The sequence below is a fragment of the Pelodiscus sinensis genome, chromosome 3 (assembly GCF_049634645.1).
Source record: "Pelodiscus sinensis isolate JC-2024 chromosome 3, ASM4963464v1, whole genome shotgun sequence".
Taxonomy (NCBI): domain Eukaryota; kingdom Metazoa; phylum Chordata; order Testudines; family Trionychidae; genus Pelodiscus; species Pelodiscus sinensis.
Genome location: NC_134713.1, coordinates 6,507,889 through 6,533,036, shown reverse-complemented (window position 1 = coordinate 6,533,036; position 25,148 = coordinate 6,507,889). Strand labels below are relative to the sequence as shown.

The 25,148-nt window shown below is 50.5% G+C and overlaps 1 protein-coding gene across 9 annotated transcripts in view; it reads right to left on the bottom strand.

Annotated features, from left to right (window-relative positions):
- EFR3B (EFR3 homolog B) overlaps positions 1-25,148 on the bottom strand; it is a 159,556-nt gene that overhangs the window by 38,525 nt on the left and 95,883 nt on the right. For 8 of the 9 annotated variants that reach the window (XM_006116729.4, XM_075923305.1, XM_075923304.1 and 5 more), the window contains 4 exons: positions 17,644-17,765; positions 9,410-9,559; positions 3,815-3,949; positions 1,384-1,462 (listed from right to left, as the gene is read on the bottom strand). In XM_006116729.4, the coding sequence (XP_006116791.1) occupies positions 1,384-1,462; positions 3,815-3,949; positions 9,410-9,559; positions 17,644-17,765 (486 nt within the window). Of the gene's footprint in view, positions 1-1,383; positions 1,463-3,814; positions 3,950-9,409; positions 9,560-17,643; positions 17,766-23,621; positions 23,726-25,148 lie in introns of those variants that run through there. The other variant, XM_025181498.2, reaches the window with a different exon arrangement.

Genomic DNA, 25,148 nt, shown 5'->3' with positions numbered 1-25,148 from the left:
AAGTTGACTCCAAGGGATTGGTGAGACTCCCAATCGGAGGCTTAGCCCCTGCTAACAACTTCACATGCACCGGCTCCCTGAAGTGGACAGGGCCATGGTCCCATTGCCCAAACAGGCTCAGCTGGGAGCACACTGCACTGCGGGCAGCCATGTGATCACTCCTACATGAGCACCTCAAAAGTGCCAGCCTGAATTATTCCTGGGCACTCCAGCCGCCTGTAACGGGGTCCGCCCGTTTGTGAGTGCCCCTCTGTGGCCGAGGGGTGTCGGGTAAGCTCTTTGCTTGGCCATCTGGTACCTCCTTGATCCCCGGGTCACCTCCTCCGGATGCTGCCTTGTCTGGTGGTCACAAGGTTCTGAGGCTAGGATCTTACTAGCCATGCCCACGGTGCTATCAGTTCTTATATTCAGCTTGTGGCCAGTCTTCGGCCACTGGACCTGGGCTTCACCCAGGTCTAAAGTTCAGCTTATACTTGGAGCTGTCCATAGTGCTGCTGTTTTCCCAGTCAGTACCTAGAACTGCCTGGGTCAAGCTCCTGTGAGGAACTGCCAGGCCTTAGTCTAGCAGCTTCTTTTATACTGCTCTGCTGGGCCCTGATTGGCTGCTGCAGAGAGGGCCACTCTATCCTGCCTGGAGGACCTCTCTTCTGCTCCTCTCACTGGGATGGGGTGTGGAAAGGCCTCCAGCCTCCTGTAGGGGGCGTTGGGGCTTAGTTCCACCCCATCACACAGCCCCATAGCCCTTTTTAGCTCATCTCCAGTGTGCAGGGCAGGCTCCCAACACACAGCCGAGCATGGAGCTATTACTTTTTACTGCACCGGGCTCTGAGCGAATCTAATGAATAAAGGAGGGAGAAGGGAAAAACAGCAGGACAAGGGTTCATTGTACTCCCCGATCCTGCGGTCCCGGCTCAGGCAAACTCCCACTGACCGAATAACAAATTTAGGATCAGTCACCAGTGCCACAGGTACATCATGGCAGTAGTATGATCTAGTGGTTAGAGCACAGGTCTGGGAACCAGGATTTCTGGTTTCTAATCTGCACTGTATGGACATTGGCTTGGGCAAGTCACTTACCCTCTGTGCCTTGGTTTCCCCATCCATAGTGCGGCAGTAACTAGCCTCCCCATCTTTTCAAGGGGCTATGAAAGGACAAGGCATCAGTATGTATAGGCTGAGTTAGTTTTCAAAGAACCCTCAGCTAGCAAATCTCTGTGCTTATACATACAGGGAATGACCCACACAGTTTCACAGAGAGTACAACAAATTTGCAATAATTACTCAGGCTGTCACAGGTCCTTCTAGCTTCACCACACACATACACACACACACACGCACACACACACAATTCATTACAGTACTGAAATGACACCGAATGCCCACCTGAATGGAGTACATGATGATCTTAAAGCAGCGAATAGCAAATGTCTTTGGCTCCCAGAGCGAGTGGTTGTCTAGATGGCTTCAGGGAGAGACGAAAGAGAAGAGTGAGTTTAGCAACTGCAGAGGCTTTGCTGTACGGCCAGCAAAGGCGTCTTTTCCCTTTGCTCAGAGAGAACAGCAAACAAACTGCGTGGGAGGCAGGTGACACAGAAGCAGACACAGCAAGGAGCACCAGCAAGCGAAAGACAAAGACCGCAAGGGGGAGCCGACGTGGAATTGCAGTCTGACAGCTAAGGATCAAGCCCATAAAGAACTCATTTGACCGCCATTTTCCCTAATTCTCTCCCAGGCTCTGGAGCTGTTCAATTTCAGGGGTGAGTCAACAGCTTGTATTCACTTTATGGTGTTCCTCCATGGCTGGGACCAGGAACTCCTGGGTCTTCATCCCAGCTCTGTCATTCATTCCCTCTGTAACCGTGTCACAATTATGAGGGTTAGCCAACAGCCTGGGGATTAAGGAGTTAACTACACCTAGCCAGGTGGAGTGACCAGTAGGAATGTAGGTGGGACTTTCAAACTGGGACAAAGGAATTTGGGTTTTTTCCTTTCTCCTTTGGTCTCTCTGGGTAAGTCCTCTGCAGCTACAGGGAGGGACAAGCATGTCTCTCTCTCTCTCTCTCCAAGAAACCATTCTTCACTTTCTGTAAGTAGGGTAAAGTTTAGGTAGTTTCGTTAGGTTTTATTGTTTTAAGGGTTGGGTATGGGATCTGATATCTGGTGCTGCTTAAGAGATGGTTGGCTTTTCTTTTTAACTAAGTTCTAGCTCATGGTGTAATTCCTCCATGAGTATATTTTGTTACCTTTCCATCTGATCCTTATGCTTGCAACAGGAATATTGTTGTAATAATACAAGTTTTCTCCTTTCTTTTTATTAACCTGGCATTGGTTACTGTGTGTCCTGATTTTTATAATAGGGGGGAGATTTCCCAAATGATCTTTCTCCTAATCTCGTTATTAATATTTGGGTGGTGGCAGCGGAAGTTTTATTCCCAAAATCTAGGTTTTTAAGATTTTGAGGGAAGTTTTATACCAAAGCTTGGTAGATAAGGCTTTGGGGTACAGTTGCTGGCCCCCACTTCTGCATTTATCATGCCAGTGTGGGGAAGGAGCCATGACACCATGGGCAGATCGTTTTGCTTTTCTGAGCCTCGGTTTCCCTCCCCAATAAACTCGGACTAGTGGTCGTACCTGCCCACCAGAGGAAGTAGCTGTCGGGAAGAGATGACCCAACTTGTATACAGCGCTGGGAAAAAGGCAACGCCCTAGGAACTGGAACAAACCCACCTCCTGCAGGACATCAGAGCGGTCATTCTGCAGCCACTTCACACCAGTGGCAGAGATGGAATTCAGCTTGTCCTGACCCCCACTGCTACTTGAGCGGAAGGAGAATCTCCACTCCCCATGAGCAGGCTAAGGTTTATGACACACAGCTGAGCAGATCTGATCACGTGAGGAGTCCCTGTTCTGCTCACTCCCTCTGGGGCTCCTGGCATTGACCACTGCCGGAAGCCAAGGACGCTGGGCGAGATGGACCGTTGATCTGACCCAGCGTGGTCGTTCACATGATTCCATTACATACAAAGAGACACTAAGGGCAGGTCTACGCTGCAGTCTAAAGCTGACCTATGTAAAGCTGACTTACAGGCAGCGCAGTAATTACTGCAATGGCTGACGTCCGCACTACCCTCCTTCTGTCAGTGGCACATGTCTTCACCAGCAGCGCTTCTGCCGACTGACGAGGGGCAGTCTGGGAGGCTGAAAGCTCCCGGCCAGAAGCTCCCGGCCAGAAGCGCAGCTGCTCCTTGGGTTTCTTGCCTCCCCGCCTCCCAACCAGGAGCTGCAGGGCAGCTGTCAAAGGCTTCTCATCTGGTCTGCACTAGAGTCTGGCCAGAGGTTGTACTCTCAGTGGGGAGTGGGGACCTGGGACCCCAGGGTGCCAGGAGTCCGTTTTCTTGTCAATTTCACAGCTCCACCAGAGTCACGAAACTGACAAGACAGCCAACAGCCGATTTAAGAAGCGCAGTGTCTGTAGGGGCTGCGGGTCGCCCTGACCGCACGATCTAAACCCTATGCCTGTTGTGGAAGTGGAATTATTATTTCAGTGTAGTAAGACACCTACGTCGGCAGGAACAAGTCGGCAGCACGTACTCTGATATAGTTAGGTCGATATAAGCAGCCTTACGTTGACTTAACTGTGGCATAGACCAAGCCTCACTAAGTCACAGCAACATTACTGTTGCTCAGTATCAGTAATGCAAAAGCTCCCAAGGAGGGGAGCAAAAGGGGAAGAGAGAACACAGCTAGCCAGAGTGCCCAGCACTGGACAGCTGTAGGCAGGGTGGAGGGATAACCAGCCGATCCAGTAACTTACATGAGAACAGGCTTGACGGCGTTCTTAATGTTACCATAAGCTGCTCTCCCCAGTAACTCCCGCAGGCACCTTTCTGCCAGTTCAGTGGGACTCTCTTTCTCTTTTTCCGTTGCTTGCAGGGGCGATGGAGAGCGGCTGAGAGAGAGAGAGAGAGAGAGAGAGAGATTAAGCCTCATCTACATAACAACTCAGTGCAGCAGCTATCAAGGAGAAAGATTTTCACACCATCGTGCCCCATCACACAATGCAATGCTCTCCTTTTCTTTTCATGGCCATACTGCCAGTGCTTCCACTCTTCCACCGGGAAGGAGGCCAGCATCCAGAATGTAACAGCCGCATTGTGGAACTGGAATCTGTGCCTACAATGGGAGTCATTCGGCCTGTCTAAATCCCAGCTCCATTAGTGGCTCTTCACGTCCTCTCCTGGGGTATGTCTACATTTCATTCCAAGAGAGAGAGAGAGAGAGAGAGGAATGCAACTGCAGACACCCGAAATTGCAAATGAAGCGGGGATTTAAATATCCCACGCTTCATTTGCATAATCACGTTATGGCACTATTTTGAAATAGTGCTATGTTGAGAGAAAAAACGGGGTTATTTCGAGATAAAACCCTTCCCTCGAAAATAACCCCATTTTTCTCTCAAAATAGAGCTATTTCGAAATAGCGCCATAACGCAATTATGCAAATGAAGCACGGGATATTTGAATCCCTGCTTCATTTGCAATTTTGGGTGTCTGCATTTGTATTCCTCTCAAGAGAGAGGAATGAAATGCCGACATAGCCCCCAGATATGCCACAAGGCAGTGTGGAACTCAGAGAAGCTGCATTTCAGTACTCAGCAAAGGGATCCCGTTAAACGGTCTGGACCCCTCTAGTATGACAGCTGATCTGTAAACAGAAAGGATGCTGACAATCCGACCCCACCCACCCACACCTTTCCCCCTAGGTCACTGTCTAATGTTTACCAGCTTGGATGTACCATAGAATGGAGACCTGCCCAGAGGTAGCCAGCAGGAAATCACTCTTTTCTGACAAATCAGGGCTCCAAGAGTTCAAAATTTAAGAGGTGCATTGCTTATTCTCATTATTAAGCTGGTCCTCAATGGGCCAGTAGGGGGCGCTCCAACGCCACCCTTCCCCACCACAACAACGTGCTTTACGCTTGATACGCTCAGCCACCAAACCAAAGTGGGATTACTGGAATCTAAGATCCAAGTTTCTGAGGAACTCAAACAGCAGTGGCTGCTGCTACAAACACCTGGCCAGAGCGCTGCACTCTGACCCAGCTAACTCTGACCTGGCCATACGACTCTGGGAGACAGGATGGCACAGTGGTTAGCGCTCGACTAAGCGTTAGGACCTGGGGCCCGTTCTCTGCTTGGTGGCTGACTCCTTGCATGACACGGTAAATCATGAAGGCTCTGTCTACACGGCAGCATTATTTTGGAATAATGGACATTATTCCGAAATAACAAAAAGCATGTCTATACCGCAAGCCGTTATTTCAAAATAATGTTGAGCTGAAGGACTTCTTACTCCGACTCCTGCAACCCTTGTTTCACGAGTAAGGGAAAGTGAAGGAAGAGTGTTCTTCCTTCGACCCCCTGCTGTGTAGATCGCGCCAAAAGCCGAATTAAGCTATTTCGACTTCAGCTACGCAATTGACGTAGCTAAAGTTGCGTAGCTTAATTCGACTTTTGCCCAGTGGCGTACCCTTAGCCTCTGTCACATGGGGACCACAGGATAAATACAAGAAAGACAGTGAGATACTCCAGACACAGCGGCCACACAGACCTTTACCCACCTTTCCTGGCCTCCAGGCTAGCTCACTAACGTTGATGATACCTCCACATGAACCCCCCAGCCTCAAGGCCGCCCCAGCGGGTCCAGAACCCAACTCAAAACCATTAGGAACCCTCGTGCCTCCACCCCCACGCTCTGCCAGGGAAGCACAGAGTCAAACTCAAGGCTTTGGCTGTGATGGTGGCTGACCCCGATTGCCTGAGAAACCGTCTCTCCTAAGCCACCGTCCGCAGCAGCTACCGGGGGACGGACGGGAGGGCCAGCCGTTGGCCCGTGACCACAGAGCACCAATCAGAATGCAGAGCGACCCCAGTGCCTTGACAACAATTGGAAAACACACCCCAAGCTGCCTTGGTTTGTCTCCAGTAGCAGCCACCACCCCGGGGTGGGCCAGCAGGGGAGGGAATTGAAACAGTCATGCTGTTTGAAAACCGTGTCTGGCACATGGGTGCCATGGTGACAGGGCCACACAGACCCCTGCGTAGGCAGCTGACAGTGACTCAGGGACGAGGAGGCAGCAAAGCGCACGGCCAGCTGCTACCAGTGAGCCGTGTGCTTCTAACGCCCGGCCCCCGGGGCAGTAGATGGACCTTTGGACTCCAGCGTGTATCGGCAGGAGACCGTCCCTGTGCTGGAGACCAGAATTAGTGACTACAACACTAAACACGTGCTAGAACCCCCACCCAGATACACAGGTGCCAACCACCAGCTAGATCCCTCTGCTGGGAACACGAGGGGTACGTCTACACAGCACCCTCAGCCCAGGGTGGGGGAACTCCTGCTTCCAAGCGTCCACATGGCACCAAATCCGGGCTTACAGCTGCTGGATCCCAGCCCTGCCTCTGCATCTGTACTGCACTGCACCAAGCATCCGACTCGGGGGTGGCGCTTGAGCTGTGTCCACACTGCACAAGGAGAGGGCTTGCGTCTCTCACAGTGGGAGTCAGGCGCTCACCCGCCCTGCTAGCAAGGCCGTAGGGCCAGGTTCTCTGTGCTCAATGAGCTGAGTCACACGGGTGGGCAGAAGGGGGGTGCGGACTCCAACCCGAATCGGATCCCATGCCCCGTGCGCACACTAGCCATACCCAGAAAAGTGCCTTTATTCTTTCTGGGTGCCAGCCATTAGAGGAGAGCAATACACACGCAGAGCCAGCACACGGCCGTGTTTTAAACCCCACAGGAAACATGGGGGCTTGGTGCGCTCCTTCGAAAATCAACCCCCCGTGGCTCTGGAACTATGTTTAGGGTGGGGTGCTGAGCTGCGCCTCCCCCCTAAACCTGCTGGCCTCCCTCACCTGAGGACTGAGCCGGCGGCAGGACCCCGAGTGACAACGGGAGCCTGCAGAGCTGGGTGGCCTGGTCCCCAGGGATGGCAGGACCCTGGAGGAGCCACCCAGAGGCCAGGATCCAGGATGGGTGGAGCCAGCAGTGTGTCAGCAACAAATCCAGCCCCTAGGTGCAGGGACGCTGGGTGCAATTCACCCCTCCTTCCCACACCTGTCAGACCCCCAGGGCCAGAATCTGCACTCACTCCACACAGTGCAAATCCAGAGTCATTCTGTGCCTTCTTGAGAGTTACTCCAGATACACGCTGGCGTCGGGTGCAGCAATTTCTGGCCTTCTGCTTGGGCTGTTTGCTTATGCAACCACCACAAATGGATGTTAAGCCTGAGCACTTGATTTCCAAGGCATCTTTCCGAAACATAAAACAAGACACCAGGCAGAACTCAGGCATCCTTCTGCTTCTCACCGGCCTGTAAGGGCATCTGAAGGCAAAGGTATCTATCCCCCGAGTGCTTTCCCTTAACAATGCCTGTCTGCTTGCAAAAACCCAGCTGGCTGGGTGGACACACCCGAGGTATATGCTGGGGAAGGGAGAGAAAGGCTACATCTAGACTGGCATGATTTTCCGGAAATGCTTTTAACGGAAAAGTTTTCCGTTAAAAGCATTTTCGGAAAAGAGCGTCTAGATTGGCACTGACACTTTTCTGCAAAAGCACTTTTTTCGGAAAAGCGTCCGTGGCCAATCTAGAAGCGCTTTTGCGCAAAAAAAGCCCCAATCACCATTTTTGCAATCAGGGCTTTTTTGCGCAAAACAAATCTGAGCTGTCTACACTGGCCCTTTTGCGCAAAACGGACTTTTGCCCGAATGGGAGCAGCATAGTATTTCCGCAAAAAGCAGAAAAAAATTTCTTACAGTAGGAAGTCAGTGCTTTTGCAGAAATTCAAGCGGCCAGTGTAGACAGCTGGCAAATTTTTCCGGAAAAGCAGCTGATTTTCCGGAAAAACTGGCCAGTCTAGACACAGCCAAAGAGTTTTTACTTAATCTCCTGTCAGGTGGCACATGGGGCAAATACTCCTCTCTAAAGTTACAGCTGGAGAGGAGAACCAGCTGAAAATCTTAACTGGCAAATGCACAGATCTGCACCATTGCCTTGACTGCTCTGCAAAGGAAGCTGAGTTGATAGGCAAATGCTGAAAGGAAAAGATAGGCTGATGGTTAAGGCCCTTGATTAGGATTCAAGAGATGGGTTCGTGTCTTGACTCCACCTCAAGCATTCTTTCCCTTCATCTCTCCATGCCTCGTTCCCCATCTGCAAAGGGGGATAGCAACCCTTCCTTTGTCTTGTCTTTCGACTGCAAGCTGCTCAGGGAAGAGATGGCTTCTTTCCAGGTATCTGTACAGCCACTAGCATAACCGGGCCTCCTTGCACTAACATAGTAACGAGGAACTTTCCCAATTGCAGTCCTGCAGAGTAAACACCACACAAATCCCACAGTCGCTGTACAAAGGCCACAAACTGTAATACCCATTACATATTATTGTGCACTTGAGAGATTAGAAACAAACTGGAGAGCTGGCAGTCAGCTGGAAGGAAGAGAGCAGGGAACTGTAGCTTATGGTTCTTAGCTGAAGAACTTGAGAAAGGCACGGAGCAATTCACTAGTTCGGGAAAAAAATTGGTTTGGTTCCAACAGAAATTTTTCAGTGTTCAACCAAAAGTGGCTTTTTTCCTCTTTTTTGTTTTGTTTGGGGGAGGGGATAAGGGGACGGTGAACCCTTTTTAAGGTGGTTTTTCCCCAACAAATAAATCTAGCTGCTTTTCAAAACAACATCCCTGTTTCAAAATGAAAAATCAAAATATTTAGTGTCCAAAGGGTCAAGAAAATATTGCCTCACAATACAGATTTTTCTTTTTTCCTCCACCAGATTTGACCTGAATTTGCAAAGAGTTTTGGCGCCCTAGAAAATGGATGTTTCATTGATTTTACCATTTGTCAAAAAAAAAATTCACCCAGCTCTACTTAAAGGTCACCAGCAATGGAAATAAAATCTCTGATGGGGTTGGGTCCCCTCCCCCTTTTATGATGTATGAAGAAAACCTGATTGAGGGGGGGTATGTTGCAATTTAAAGGAGGATGGATTTGCTGCATTAGCTAATGCATGTGTGCATGCGTGTGTCTGTCTGTGTCAATAGCAGGAAACAAGGGCCAGGTTTTCACCTTTGCAAATCCACACAGCTCCATTGATGTCATTGGGCCTACACCGATTTGTACCTATGCCTACACTGCAATAGGAAATGGACAACCTCCCAAAGCGGGGTCCACTCATTTCTCAGCCAGCAAAGAAAGAGGGTCCTCAAGGAATTCAAATCCTTCCTCGCTGCTTGGAGAACAGGACAACCCTTTGGTGCGATGCGGACTCTAGCACTGGGGAATTTGAAGCAGCACCAGAAATATTATCGGCAGCTCTGTAGCCCCTCCCAGGAAGGGAGAAGCAAATTCCCACCTTTCAGCCTCCTCGGCATGCTGCAGGTTGAAGAGCAGCGAAGGCACGATTTTGTCCATATGCTGCGGGTCCCAGATGTTAGCTTGGAGTTCATCGTTAACCGTCTTCCTCACCACCCCCTGCAGGCCTTTGATGCCGGACGTCCGGATCCTTAAGGAAAGGATGAAAAGAAAGCAAACCCAAAGAACACCCAGATGAGACAGTGCTACCCATTCATTAGAATCTCCGACCCTTGTGTGACGGCGTGTTGGGGGTCCCCCGTCTCCTGCACCCCGAAATGGCACAACAGACTTCACCAGCCAGTAGAATGGAGGTTGTTTATTGTTCCTCCAGCACAGCGCAGCACAGATGTAATCTGGTTACAGGAACTGGGGCTAAGAGGCCTCAGTGCCCCCCTTGAGATAGGGGAGTCCCAGCCCCCCTCCCCAGCTCCTTCTTCCCTGCCTTCCAGCCAGGAACTCACTAACCCTCTTCCAGCCCTGCCCCCCAGCCAGGGCAGCATCCACCTTCCTTTGTTCCTCTCCATGGGGGGTGGCTGGCCATACTCGTTTGCATAGTGACTCATCCTGTTTTGCTGGGTCGTGGTACCCACGGCAGCCAGTGGGGGTTACCCCAGAGCCAGCAGCATAGAAACCAGCCAGGTACCCCCACTACATCACACCTTGTAACGCCCATTGGCTGGGGATTACCCAGGCTTCAGGTGTGACATTGGGCACAATATGGGAGAGACGGCCATCCGGAAAGGAGAGCAATGGGTCGGCCGCTCAGGAGGCCTGGGTTTTTTCCCTGTCTCTGCGGGAGGAATGTGATGTAGCCATTGAGATAGGGTGTCGGGACTCTGGGATTCTTTTCTCAGCTCTGAGAGCTCGGCCTATTGGTTAGATCTCAAGCTGTCTGAAGGGAGGTCGCCCCCTTTCACAGAGCATTCCAATAGTCAAACTCTGGGTTTGTTCCAGCTGACAGCAACACCCCCGATGTTCTCCGTGCAAGGGGGCAGAGCCGCAGCTCCAGGGCAATCTGGCTGGTGGGTTGTCCCAGAACTGCAGCCCCTGGAAATCCAGCGGGCCACGTCGTTTTTAGGCTCTCTGCTCCTGTCAGCCTGTCACACGGGCTGTTGAAGAGCCGGGGGACGAGCTGGCAGGAAACCCAGCCGGATCGCCACTGAGCTTCTCAACCAAACAAGTTGGACCAACTGGAAAATCCCAGTGAAAAGATTCTGTTGCTCTAGTTAGAACAGGGGGTTCAGGCCCAGGCTTCCCCTTCCAGCTGAGTCACAGAGTGATCTATGGCATGTCAGTCTGTTGCCCTGTGCCTCGGTTTCCCCATCTCTCAACTGGAGACATCAGTGCTTCTTACTTTCCCAGGACTGTTGTTGGGATGACACTGAAGTTTGTGACGTGCTCTGCGAGCCTTAGGGGAGAAGGACAACACACCAGTAACACTCAGCCAACCAGGGCTCTACATCGCTGGGCCAAGAGCTGAACTCATGACATTATTTTTCACGTAGCAGGGTGGCCGGGCTGCCTACAAGTGGAGATAGGATCTAGAACTGGATAAGATCTAGATTTTCCTGGCAGGCAAAGTGGGGGTTGGATCTAGGGATTTCATGTAGCCTATTACCCCTTTTGGTTTAAAAGCAAATAAGCAGGTGGTATTATTTCTCTGGGTGCCCTAGCAGCCCCCACAAGCAATAAGCCAGCTTGGCTCCATTGATTTTGCATGTGTTATGCCATTTTCTACCAGCTGGCAATTTCAGTCCCGTACAATACATCTCTCTCTAGCTGCCAGCTCCAGCCAGAGGAGTCTGTCGCATCAGACCAGCTAAGAGAGACGCTCCTTTAGCTTGGGTGCTGTTCTTCTGGTTCTGAAAGTCCAAGGGTCATAGAATCCTAGGGCTGGAAGAGACCTCACGAGGTCACCGCGTCCAGCCCCCTGCCCAACGCAGGACCCACCCAACTCCATCATCCCAGCCAGGGCTTTGTCAAGCCGAGACTTAAACACCTCTAGGGCCGGAGATTCCACCCCCTCCCTAGAGAAACAGGGGCAGTCTGACTACAGAAACGTTCTCTGTGCTAGGAAATCCCCCACTCTGCCCAGAGCCAGAACGATTCAGCCCTGATGAGGAGAGACCACCCCTTTACTCAGAGCAGCAATCCATGTATTCCTACTGGTGGCGTAGCCAGGATGGGACAAGTGGATGGGCCCTGACTTCAGGTAGGGAGGCAATGATGGGGCTACCCCTCCCTCCACAGCTGGCCATGGGGAAGGGAGGGAAAGCGACACAGGCCAGGGGGCCCACGCAGCATGATCTGCCCCACGGGGAGCTCCTGCTGGGGAGGAGAGTGGAGGGGGTATTGCCCCTCCCCAACTGCCTGCTGCTTCTGGCAGGGAGCCGAGTCAGGGGCGTACTCCACTCCTGGGCTGGAGGACTGGCCAAGAAGATCAGGGCCAGCCCCCCACTCCATTCTCTGGGTCCACTGGTGCTCCGGGCAGGCAGCGGCAAACCCCTTGTCCGGGCAGGACTAGGGGTGGATGGGTCTGGATCCTAAGTGCCCACCCCAGGCTATGCCCCTGTCTCCCAAAGCCAGAAAAAAAAATAACCCAACACATCTTGTGAACCCGATTCACGGCACCTCAGCTCTGAGCGGTGCCCTTCTCTGACCCGAGCCAGCTCCCCGAGAAGGGCTGTAAACCAGCACCCACCTACGCACACAGGGGCTGCAGAGCTGCTCGCGTCATGCGAGCCCCAGCCTCACGGAATCAGCATCGTTCGTGCGCCGCAGCTCAGGGAGAAAGGAGGAGTTTTCTGGACCATTTTCTAACAAGGGGGAAAGAAAATGTCCCCTGAACAGTCAGGGGGAAACAAGCTGCAGAGAACAAACCAGCCCAAACAGACTCTGCTCAGTCACGAAACGATCCCCCATGATAAGCAAATGCTTATCGGATACTCAACAGGATAGTCGCTTCCCTCCACCCTTGCTGCCTGTATCAGAAAGAGGCAGCAAGGGGCGGGGGAAGAGTAGGGGTACTTCCAAGCAGCAGCGCCGCATGGAGCCTGGGGACAGACCCTGGGCTCCACGCAGAACTGATGCTTTGAAACACCCCATGCAGCCTGACGCATGGCTCCGTGCAGCATTTCAAAGTGGCAGCGCTGCATGGAGCCCAGAGTCAGCGGGGGAGTCACCAGCTGATCCCAGGCTCCACGGGGTGCTGCCGTTTCGAAATGCTGCGTGCAGCCTGACACGGGGCTCTCCGTGGCATTTCAAAGCGGCAGCGCCCCGTGGAGCCCAGAGTCAGTGGGGGAGTCTCCAGATGACGCCTTTGAAGTATAACAACAGGCTGTTGCTACACTTCACAGGCAGAGGCGCCCTATCGACTAATCGAACAGTCAATGCAAAATGCATCGACTGTTCAATTAGTCAATTACTCAATATTTAACATCCCTAGACTGTCACGGGCACTCATGGGAGCTGGGCCTGCCTTAGACCAGAGGCGCGCAACCCATGGGTCAAGGGGGTCGCAGCACAGGGCCGGCTGCCATTTTCTTTTCCCAGCTTGGCGCCCGACGTATATGCAGTGGGGGCAAGGGGAGTGGCAGGGGAGCAGACTGGCGCTTTAAATTAAAGAGGCCACAAGAAAATGTTCCCAGCGCTTTTCTTTTTCTTTTCTTTGCTCAACAAAAATTCTCTCGGCCCTGGGGGTGGCACATAAAAAAGGCTGAGCACCACTGCCTTCGACAACCCTCCTCCAGATCCGAAGGGGTGCACCACTGGGATGTATTATGTAAATCGAGCCACAAGAGGGGCCTTTGAGACAGACCAGCCCACGCGCTCCCTGCCGTGGATGGTTTACTTAGAGCCAGCTCCCCGCTGGTGGAACTCAGCTTAGCTTCACTGATGTAAATGGAGCAACATCAATTTACGCCAGCTGAGGACCTGGTTAAATGCCTCCCATTCCTCTGTGGTGCCTACGGCTCGTGTCTTTCCCCAGATACAGCAGCTCTGCCCTAAAGCAAACGCACTAGCCTCCTGCTAGGCCCTTAGGGAATCTGAAAAAACAAAGCCAACAGCTCCGGCTGGAGGATCTGAAAGTGCCAACCATGCTTATGCACATAGTGCCCAGGCATCCTCCCTCCATGCAGCAACACTGCAAGGAGGAGATCCAAGATGGCTTAAGGGACGTCACCGAGAAAAACGTGCCCTCCTTTGGCTCTCATAGACTCTCTTCCCTGGAAAATGACTGTGTTGTTTAAAGACGAGCTTTGAATTCCCAGCAATCCCAGGCGGATAAAAAACCCTGCTGGGTTCTGTGACTTTTAGATTTTTATAACTCCCGGAGCTGATCTTCACCCTGTAACCTGACTTAAATCATCAGTCATAAGAAAATCAGCAAAGTCACGGGAGAGAGACTGAGCCACAGCAGCTGAGGACTTGGTAGGGACCAGGCAGCTCCATGACTTTTATCAGGTGACATAGCTGTGAGATTGGTGGGGCGAAAAGAATTTTGCTCAGTGTGAAAAAGCGAAGCATAAACAGCTGAGCTGCAGGAGAAGTCAAACATCCACTTGCATTAGAGATGCAGGCGGTGCCAAGGGAACTGGTGTGTGAAGAATGTGGACAGAACTGTTTAAAATACAGAACGTTTGCTAGTATTGCAGGGCAGGCCAAATGGTCACAGAGAGAGGGACTGGCTGAAACTAGTCCAAGGGGAAAAGATGCCCTAGCCAATTGGAAATCATGACTGTGTGAGTAAGGGTTACCAAACTGTGGCTATTTACTCACATTTTCTAGGCATTCCTTTCTCAATGAATTATTTGAAAACTCCACCCCGCCCACTGGCAGTCCTGGGCCAGACTGCATGATCACTCCAACCAGGGCTATCCTGTAGGCCAGGAGTTTGAGACCCCCACAATAGGCACTTTCTTCTCTGCTACTGACCCACTGTGTATCCTTGGTCACGTCATTTTACCTCTGTGCCCCAACTGTCTCAGGTCAGGGTAATAATCCTTACTTAGCTTCATATCAGATGAAAAGCATGATGTGGGTGCTGAGCAGTGTATGATTCCTTTTTACTCCTTTTTCTTATTCCTTATTATTAAAATGTGTGAAAATTCAACTCAGAACTCAGCCAAATCTCAACCCGTTTTCACAAAAACACTTCAAGGCATCTCTTCTCAGTTACGGCTAGTTCCTTGTCACGTTTAGCTTTCTAGTCTCAGCCGTTTCAGCCAGACAGCTGTCAAAACGCAAAGCTGCCAGTGTTAATTTTCTCCTCTGGGGAAATATTTTCCCCATCCCTCTCCTTGTTCCCAGAAATGGCCGGCGTGGTTCTATTCCCACTTTGAACTCTGTGTTGGGATCCTGGCTCAGGACTGGAAGAAGGACTGTGAGGAGACAACTTCTCTGGCCAAGAGAGTCTCGTTGAGTTTCAGTCCTAGTAGAGTATTTTCACTTCTGTGTGTTTCTCACCATTTCTATCCTTGTGGAATCACTGAAATCAAGGTTGTTAATAAACTAGGTTCTCTTTTGCTACAAACGAGCTCAGGGCTGCGACAGCAGGGGATGTTATCTCAGTAATGATTTTGCAACTGTTAAGGGAAGAGGCTGGGAGCTGCAGAAAGATATTGTGGCAGGAAAACTCAGGGTTGGAAGGGTTCCTGAGGCTATGTCTAGACTGCAGGCTTTTTTCGGAAGAAACTTTTCCAGAAGAGATCTTCCGAAAAAACTTCTTCTGAAAGAGAGCGTCCACACTGCCAAAGTGCATCAAAAAAGCGATCTGCTTTTTCAACCGATAGCGTCCACACTGATTGGATGCTCTCTCGCATGTAAGCTGTGATTCCTATGGGCGGAGTGTCCACCAGGGCACCTGTGCTTTTTCCTCTTTCCTCTTATTGCGAAATAACTCCCTCTTTCACACACGCCCTTTTCCAAAAGAGCTCTTTTGGAAAAAGGCTTCTTCCTCGTAGAAAGAAGCTTACCAATGTCAGAAAACCCCCTCTGTTCTTTTGATTGTTTTTTTCGAAAGAACATGATTGCAGTGTGGACTTTTTGAAGTTTTTCCAGAAAAAACACCATTTTTCCAAAAAAAAAAAACTCTGTAGTGTAGACATACCCAGAGTTGCTCTGCAAAGAGTAACAAGGCAATGAAAGCAGGTAAAATGCTCAGGCTACTTCTACACTATGAGTTTTCTCAGAAAAAAATATGCTAATGAGGGATTCGTTTGCATAAGTCACGATCTCACTTGCATATTTTCTGTTGATCCATTTTTGCACTGGGGTTTTTTGTGCAAAAACAAGCAGCGTGGAGGGTTTTTTTGCGCAAAAACTCCTTTTTCCGCAAGACCTTTGCAAAAACCCCTAGCGCAAAAATGGATCGGCAGAAAATATGCAAATGAATCGTGACTCATGCAAATGAGTCCCTCATTAGCATGGTTTTTGCCGCGAAAACTCGTAGTGTAGACGTAGCCTCAGAGTTGCTAGGCAGGCGTTGACCGAACCTCTTACAGACCCCAGAATTTCACAATCACCTGGGCCACAGAAAGCTTTGCAGGGGCTGGAGAAGAGGCAATTTCAAGTGTGCGGTGTTTCTAGCAGGCCCTTGGACTGCTCTGGGTCCTTATCTCTGAGTCGATGATCTCTCTCTCCCGGTTGCCCTAGAGCAGAGGGGGGCAAACTACGGCCCACAGGCCACATCTGGCCCGTCGAACCCATCAGCCCAGCCCTGAGCTCCCCACGGGGAGTGGGTTCAGGACAGCATCTTCCTGGCAGCGTGGCGAGCATAAGCAGCTAGTCCCCAGCCCTTCCCCTTCTGTCTCCTCTTCCTCCCGCAGCCTCAGTCCTCCAGGATCTGGCAGCGCAGTGACCGCACCACCAGCCCCCATGCTCCAGATCCCATGCAGGGCCGCCAGCCCCAGAGCTCCAGATGGCCCGGTCAGTGAGCAGAGGGGGGGATTGGATAGAGAGCGGGTATCCCCATGGGTTGGATGGGGGCAGGGAGCAGGCCACACCTGGCTGTTTGGGGAGACACTGGCCAGCCTTCCCTACCGAGCCCTCTGTACAATTTCCCTACCCACTATGGCCTTCAGGCAAAAAAGTTTGCCCACCCCAGTGCTAGAGGATAAATGTGTACGCTGTACGCTAGACAGCCACTGGCAAAAAAACTGTATGAGGTAGCTGTGAGCAGAGCTGGGTGGGAAACTGTTTTCCTGACCTGCAAATATTTTCAGGACCTCAGCAACTTTCCAGCTCCACATCAGTACAAAAGGGAAAAACCAGGCAGGGAGACCCATTTAGCTGGAATGCGGGTGACCAGGGTTCAAATCTTGGTTCTGAAGCCATTGCTCTAACCACAGAATTACCCCAGGGCATTTGCCTTTCTCATTTCCACCCCACACCCAGGAGACCTCTCTCGATTACAATTCTAGCAAACCCGCTAGGCTCCTTGGAACATTTTGCTTCCAACACCACCGGAATTTTCAGACGAAAAAAACGTTTTGTCAAAAACGACTGGCACCAGCTGTGGGATGGCACGGAGAGGAACTGGATTCCGTTCCGCAAGAGGCTTCAGTTTCCAGAAGTTGTCCATTGCACAGTGAGGCCAAAATAAAAGCATCATGTGACAGCTTGTCCCCATGGGAACATTCAGGCAAATAAATCCAAATTCATTTTTTAAAATGGGATTAGTTCAACTGAATTAAACCTGTGTGGACATTCTCCTCCACAAGTAAAGCAGCCTTAAGTCAGTTAAATTTAATTCACTTCCAGGGGAACTAAGACAAACCAAATTAAGGCCACTTTAAATCTGCATAAGAGCGTCCACACGGGTTAACGAGGTGTGACTGTTAGCAATTCTGCCTACTTGTTTTTCCATTTGATATTTTAATATGCTCTGCTGCTTGTTTCCTGCCACCTTTCTTTTTTTCCTTTCACCCTCTTCCTTCTCCCCTATTTATTTTGGGTCTGCACATCCTAAACTCAAAACTTCAGTCATCTGAAGAAGTGGGCTGTGCCCACAAAAGCTCATGATACCAGCTAAATGTTTTGTTAGACTCTATAAAGTGCTATCAGACCATTTGTTGTTTTTTAAGTTTTTCCTTACAATAGTCACCTGTAGTTAATTCAGTTTAACTTTCCTGACCATCCCCAGCTAGAAAAGCCCTGGAAGTTTGGTGCATTTGTTCAGCCGTTCGTTTGCTGGACAGAAGTGGGCGCTAACGTGTTTTATTCCATACTCACTTTGTCCGGATCTCCAGGTCGTCGTGACTGGAATGGCACATCTCGCTGAAGCGTGACACAAAGAAGTCATAGCTCCTGTGGTAGGATGGGGTGTCCTCTTCAATGTTCGCAAACTTCACAAACTGGACAATGGGAAAGGAAGGAGAGAAAGCGTCAGGCCAGCGCGAGGAAAGCAAAAGAGGGAGCCAGAAACGGATTCAATTAACTTTTCCAAGTTCATCATAAGCACGTAAGAACGGCCATACAGGGTCAGACCAAAGGTCCATCTAGCCCAGTATTCTGTCTGCCGACAGCAGCCAATCATCATCACAAGCAAGCTCCGCACAGACTAGCTCAGGCCAACCCAAAGCTGCACCAGATCCTGCCAGAACAACAGATACAAAACCGATAGAGCAGGGTTTTTCAAACTTCATTGTGCCGTGACCACCTTCTATCCACAAAAAAATTACTCCATGACCCCGGGGATAGGGACCAAAGTCCGAGCCCCTCCACCGTAGACAGGAGGGCCAAAGGCAAAGACCACGCCAGCTGGGATGTTCTGGATAGCTTTTCTGGACTTGCAGAAGAGCTCTGTATGGTTCAAAAGCTTGTCTCTCCCCCCCAACAGAAACAGTCCAATAAAAGATATTACCTCCCCCATTCTTGTCTCTCTACTCTCCTGGAATCAACAAGGCTGCAACAATAATGCAAATAATCAAAAAGTATTAATGACTCGAAATTGCCCTGTTCTGTTCATTCCCTCTGTAGCATCCAGCATTGGAGACAGGATACAGAGCTAGACGAACCATCGGTCTTACCCAGTACGGCTGCTCTTATGTCTTCATCTGCAAAATGGGGAGAATACGATTTACCTCCCAAGCGTGCTAGGTCTACCTAGCTTCTAATATGGTGCCCATCCCCACAGCATCCCAAAGTTATAGTGGGCATGTCAAGTGCTTCCTCCTTCTCCCTACCAGTCAGATAGGGCTAGCCTTGATTCTTTTCATTTCCAGGGCTTGCTTATTCTGCAAGGCATTTGCAAGAACAGCATCCAAACTGTCTGTCTTTCATTTATACCACTCGATGCTCAGCCTCTGTGCTCAGCGCAAGTGACTGATTAGCCGACAGACACATGATTTTTTTGCTCCATTAATAAATGTCAGATCCAAAAGTAAATTGAAAGGCTGGCTTTGTGCAATCCAACAAGCCAGCTCAGCCGCACTGGGAACCATTCCCAGAAAAAAGGGACCCACTTCCAACCTGTCAGTGCCTCCATTATTTACCAGGAAAAGCAGCAGTGCGACATAATGAACCGTATAGCACGGGCTGCACAAAGAAGAAGCTGCCTGGTTTGCTTACTGCACTTCCATGTGCTGATTCAGGACGAAACTTAGACTTCAGGGCGACAGAAGTGGGAAGGAGAGAACAGCTAAGGGATTCCTCAAGCCCATCGCCACACCAGGAAGGAGCTAATTATCCTAACAAAAACCACTGATTTTAATTAGTATCCAGCGACTGTGTCCCTAGAATCCTAAAACTCCCAGCCCTTTGGTGTCAGCTGGTACCTCCAGTGCTGGCTGCTGCATCTTCCCCTTTGGGGAAGAGGTTTGTTCTACAGCAGCAGGGAGTTTAATGCTCCCAAAAGATGCCCGATGGACAAACTCCCGAGCATGGCACACAAGCAGTGCCAGCTTCTTGCACGCTGCCTGTCCTCGGCCAATCGGCCTCCATCCCGGCAGGCAGGGGTCTCACCCGGGGGCTCAGACAGGAGAACATTACTAGGGCCCACTCAGTACATGGCTTCCCTACTCTGCCTGCTGAAGGCTGAGAGGAAAAGCAGAGACAGTCTCTGTGGGTATGGCTAGACTGGGCGGGGAGGGGGGAGTTCGGGATACCTCTCCACCACATCCAGGGAACGCTTTTGCTCGTCCACTTTTTTTTGCAGAAGAGCAAACCTGCTCTTTCGGAAGCCCCTGTGTTCCTCGTTCCATGAGGGAGAAGGGGGCTTTCAAAAGAGGGGGTTTTCTGAAATTTGGCCTAGTCTAGACGGACCAAATTTTGGAAAAGCCTCTTCCGACAATAGTATGGCTCCGCATTTTGCGTATCTTTTTCCGATAGATCCTCCCAGTCTAGACGTATCCTGTTTAGGCAGCATCTAGCACAATGGGACCCGGATCAGATGGATGCTACCTTAATACGCATAACAATTTGGGACAGCGGCATCTGTCCATAAGGAACTAGACGAAGACCAACAGCGCATTACACGCCTGTCGACAGTCATCAGACCAGAACTGCTTTGCGCTTGTGCTGACCCGAGATGAATTGGAGCTAGTGACCTGTAGATGAAAGGCTCCATTAGCGATTATCAGTCCCTGATTAACTATATCAGAGACCCAGGATCAAGCCATCAAGAGAGCAGAGGGACCTGTGGTTTTTAATGATGCTCTTTCCCTACTGTAAGTAGACTGAAGCATATCTGAAAACACCCAGCAGTGTCTCTGGGCTCAGAGTGGGTCTGGCGCCAGCTGTGCACACTTCCAAGACCTCCAAAGCAGGAGAAGCCAGAGACAACCATAGCATCAGCTCAGACAGACGTTGGACATTTATGGCTTAAATTATTAAGAACTCCAGGAACTAACTTCAGTGAGGGCTGTTGGTTTTTTTTAACCAGCATTCACGGTTAGAGTAGGTTGTGTCCTCAGGACTCGTGGGCTCACTGTTAGAGTGGGGGGGCCACCAGGATTCCTGGGTTCTCATTTTCAGTTGCGGAGGCTGTACAGGCCATTCCCCCGCTCGGTGTCAGTGTCTCCACCTGTCATACAGGGACAACAATCCTCCATGATGTCACAGGGTGGCCATGCTGGGAAATCGCTGTAGGGTTCCGCTCGACCCCAACTCTGGGACAATTTGTAGAGAGTGGAGGCGCCGAGAGCTACTGAAGCAAATGGCAAACCCTGGACATGAGACGGAAACCACTTCACGGCCCGGGGTGCAGCAGCCTCATTCCAGCAGCTTTCCCACGCCCATCGCCCCAATCTCATGCTATAACCCCCAACATCTATTGGACGTGTCAGGCTTGCCTCTGAACAACACTGCACACTCCCGGAGGCTCAAACCATTATGTACAGCACCGAGCGCCACCCATCGCGGGACTCACATACATCTCCGCTGAATCCTAGAGCCTCCGAGTCCCGAGACAAGACCTGCTTAGGCAGAGTGGCACCAGAGTCGTACGGTAAACCCGAGCAGGCCACCAAGCAGCTGCAAGTTCAACCGATGCAGAGGCAGCGAGTTGGAACCCAGGCAAGCCCTGGGAATTATGGGATAGCTCTGGTGGACTCAAGCACCACAACCGTGCTTTAGCTTATATATCCTCACTGCAAAGGCAGACTGGGATATTGGTTGGTATCTGTAGCCCAGGCTAACAATCCCCTATGCTAATGTAACCACGAGTGGGCAGATTTGAACCTGGGACCTCTGGAGCTGAGTATAGAGCCTCTACCCTCTGAGCTAAAAGCCAGCTGGCTCCCAGCCTGTGCTATAAAGGTCTCTTGGTCTTAACTGTTGCTGTGGTCTAGGTATCACTTGCATTGCTCAGTAAACACACGAGGTGTGCGAGTTACACTAAGAGAAATGCTGGCAACGTGTCATAGGACTCTGTGTGTGGATGGCAGGGTGGTTGGGGCATGAACATAAGAACAGCCAAACTGGGTCAGACCAAAGGTCCATCTAGCCCAGTATCCTGTCTGCCAACAGTGGCCAAAACCAGATGCCCCAGAGGGAGGGAACACAACAGGTAATCATCAGGTGATCCCTCTCCTGTCATCCACTTCCAGAAGCTAGGGACACCATTCCTACCTATCCTGGCTAATAGCCATTCATGGAACTAACCTCCATGAATTTATCTAGTTCTTTTTTGAACACTGTTAAAGTCCTGGTCTTTACAACATCCTCTGGCAAGGAGTTCCACAGGTTGATTGTGCACTGCATGAAGAAAAACTTCCTTTTGTTTGTTTTAAACCTATTCATTTAATTTGGTGCTCTCTAGTTATTATATTATGAGAACAAGTACTTTCCGTACTTACTTTTTCCCTACCAGTCATGATTTTATAGATTTCTATCATATCCCACCATTTGTCTGAGCCTAATTTCTACACTACACAACCTCCCCAAGGATGCAGGACCTGCATGGGTAAACGGATGTCTCCAAAGGATGGGGACCATAGACTGTAAGCTGTTTGTGGCAGAGACCTTGCCTCCTTCCTGTACAGCTCTCAGAACCAGGGAGACAGTAACATCAGGACTAGCACACATCTCTGCTGGAAGCCCTGAGATGGGCACATCAGAGACAGATGTGGAACAAGACACACGCCCTCCCACTGGGAGCGTGTTTGAATTATCAGTATTGGGGATTATTGACGGGTGACTCACAACAGAGGAGACATTTCTAAGGCGAGATTTCACAGGCATGACTCAGCCTGGCTAGCTATAAACAGCATCCTCACGCCTCCACCACGAGCTCCGTTACGGAGGGACTGTTTGCGACAATACCCTTTAATTAAGCATGCACCTGGAGGCACGTTTCTGCTTAGCAGATGTGGGAGGAAGCATCTCGTTACCGGTACCCATTTCCCGAGCCTGCAAGCAGCATAACCAAGAGCAGTCTCTGACCCTCCCAATGGCAGACACGATAATCCAGCCTCGCTATGCACCCGTGAATTTCCCTTGAGCCCGGCGTTTTTCACTGTGCCTTAGGACAGGCATTCCTCATGCTCCCCAGGGCTTACAACTCCCCTTTACTCTCCCAAATTAATCCCCAACCAGGGGCATCCTTGAAATCCATCATTAAATCAACTGGCGGGAACAGGGTTTCGTAGGTCACCGTCCAGTAGTGATTCCAGGCTTCCCAAATACAATCAACCTCCAGCCTATTGGGGCATCTGTCTCATTTGAAAGGCTGAGGAGGGCAGCTTTCTCCCCCACTGCCTGGCCCCCTTCCAGAGGTGGCAGGGCCCCACTTGGTGTTGCGAAATTTCTGCGGCTCCATCTGAGGCTGCTCTGTCCCCAAGGCATCTGGCACGGGGACTGGACTGAGACAGACCCGGTTTATCCCCACATGGCTCCCTGTTGGCTTCGCTGAGCCTCCAAGGCACTCAAGCACAGAGGAGGGTTGGATCAGCACAGTGAGAGCACTGGAATGAAAGTTCGGGAGCCCAGCAGCCAATGACTGTCACCTCCAATCTTCCAGCAAACTGAACATATACTCCCTCTCATGGACGCAAGTTGGTGTGAAAAAGCAACTCCCATTAAAATCACCATGCTCCGGGGCAGTCCACAAACCAAAATACGTCCATCTCCTCTCACAAACGTCTGTCTCCTCTCACAAACCGAAATATGTCTGTCTTCTCTCACAAACCGAAATACATCCGTCTCCTCTCACAAAGGTCTATCTCCTCTCACAAACCGAAATACGTCTGTCTTCTCTCACAAACCGAAATACATCCGTCTCCTCTCACAAATGTCTGTCTCCTCCACAAGCCAAAACACGTCTGTTACCACTCACAAACATTTGTCTCCTCTCACAAACGTCTGTCTCCACTCACAAACCAAAATACGTCTCCTCTCACAAACATCTGTCTCCTGTCACAAACCGAAATACATCTCCTCTCACAAACATTTGTCTCCTCCACAAGCCAAAACACGTCTCCTCTCACAAACCGAAATATGTCTGTCTCCTCTCACAAACATCTGTCTCTTCCACAAACCAAAATACGTCTGTCTCCTCTCACAAACGTCTGTCTCCTCTCACAAACCAGAATACGTCTCCTCTCACAAACGTCTGTCTCCTCCACAAACTGAAATACGCCTGTCTCCTCTCACTTCCTTTCTGCCTCATTGCCTGTGCAGCACCTGGGCAGGGGCTGAACTGACACCCTCACAGGTAAATACACTTGGCCGGCACCTCAGCCTCCAAGATCCACATGATTTGCCTCATTCACCTTCATTCGAGGAAATGTCCTTTTACTGTCCTTCCCTGGAACAAGGGGTCCCTGAGCGGCAGCATGGCTGGACTCCATCCTCTCATTTATCAGAACTGCTAAAGGTGAAGGAATGTTTGGATGCAGCGTTGCCAGGTGCTTTTATGTACTAGACTGGAATCCAGGAGCTTCTAAGTTCTAATCCCAGCTCCACCCCAGACTCCTTCTGAAGGCTACAGAAAAACTCAACCTCTCTGGGTTTCAGTTTTCCTGCTTGCAGAAGGACTCCCCAGAGGAAGAGAGGCAAGGAAGTGAAGTAATTACAATTCAGAGTGCTCTATAATCCAGTGTATCAGAATGAACTGTGCAGGAGGTTGATGGGAGAGGCCACTGCTCTTTACTGGACGGACCCAGAATGGCTCAACGGTGTGTCACAGACCCTAGACAGCAAGTGGAGAGCCTTCTTTCCATGAACGGATACACGCTTTGCAAACAGGAGAATACAGATTCTATCCTTGGTGCCAACATGAAGTTCCAAGCCAAGTGGCTATTGAAGGAGGGGGCTGTGGGTTAACAGCTGAGTTGTTACAGTAGGAGACAGCACCGCAATGCCACTGGAGCCTGCCAACTGCAGCCTTATGCTAACTTCGCTTGACCGATCGATGATCTTGCTTCTCTGATGTCTATGGTTAATAGCTCTGCTGACAGATGCGCCATGTCAGTTACCCTTCACTTTCAATTTAGAACAATTAACGTCACTGAAGAACCGGGTGTGAAAGCTTTTGACTGCCTCTGGTTTTCGTGCGGTGATATTTATAACCCACGCTGTTCTGTGCAGAGAGTCAGAGGCAAAACACAACACAGGGCTGTCCTACCTGCCAGCTGGGATACAGCCACTGCGGTGGCCATAACCCAGAAGCGAGGTTCCCCAGCCAGCCAGAAGGTTGTCTATTAAAGCACACATGCCTCAAGCTAGGAACCGAGATGCACCCAAAAGAGCTGGAACCAAAGAGCTGAAAACAGAGTCCCAGCTGCCTAAAGGTTTATAACTAGCAATGCTGAAGCCATCCAAACAAGTTCCCAGTGGTCTCTCAGATCCTCAAAAGCCTAATCATCACATAAACGTAGCACTCCAGAGAAATGAAGCAACTCCTAAGTTCTAGTCATCCCACCAAACGCAGGCATGAAGAGCAGTTACACAGCTGGAGGCAGCACTGTGTAGTAGTTAGAGTGGGAGATTGTCACCTCTGCCTCGTGGTTTGGAGAAGTCATTTTACTACTCGGTGCCTTAGTTTTCCCATCTGTCGAATGGGGGTAACGACAGCTGTCGCGGTCATCACAATTATTCCTTGCAAATGAACTGGCTGTCTAATTCAGTCGCTTCATCTACTGACAAATGGCACCTGGACCCAGCATGATTTATACAAAGTTCACCAGCTGTTCAAAATTGCTCCCGGTGAGCGTTCAATATTCATCCCAAATCTCAAAGCGCTTTACAAGGCTGAGCAACAAGATGATCCCTACTCTACAGTGGGGGGAAACTGAGGC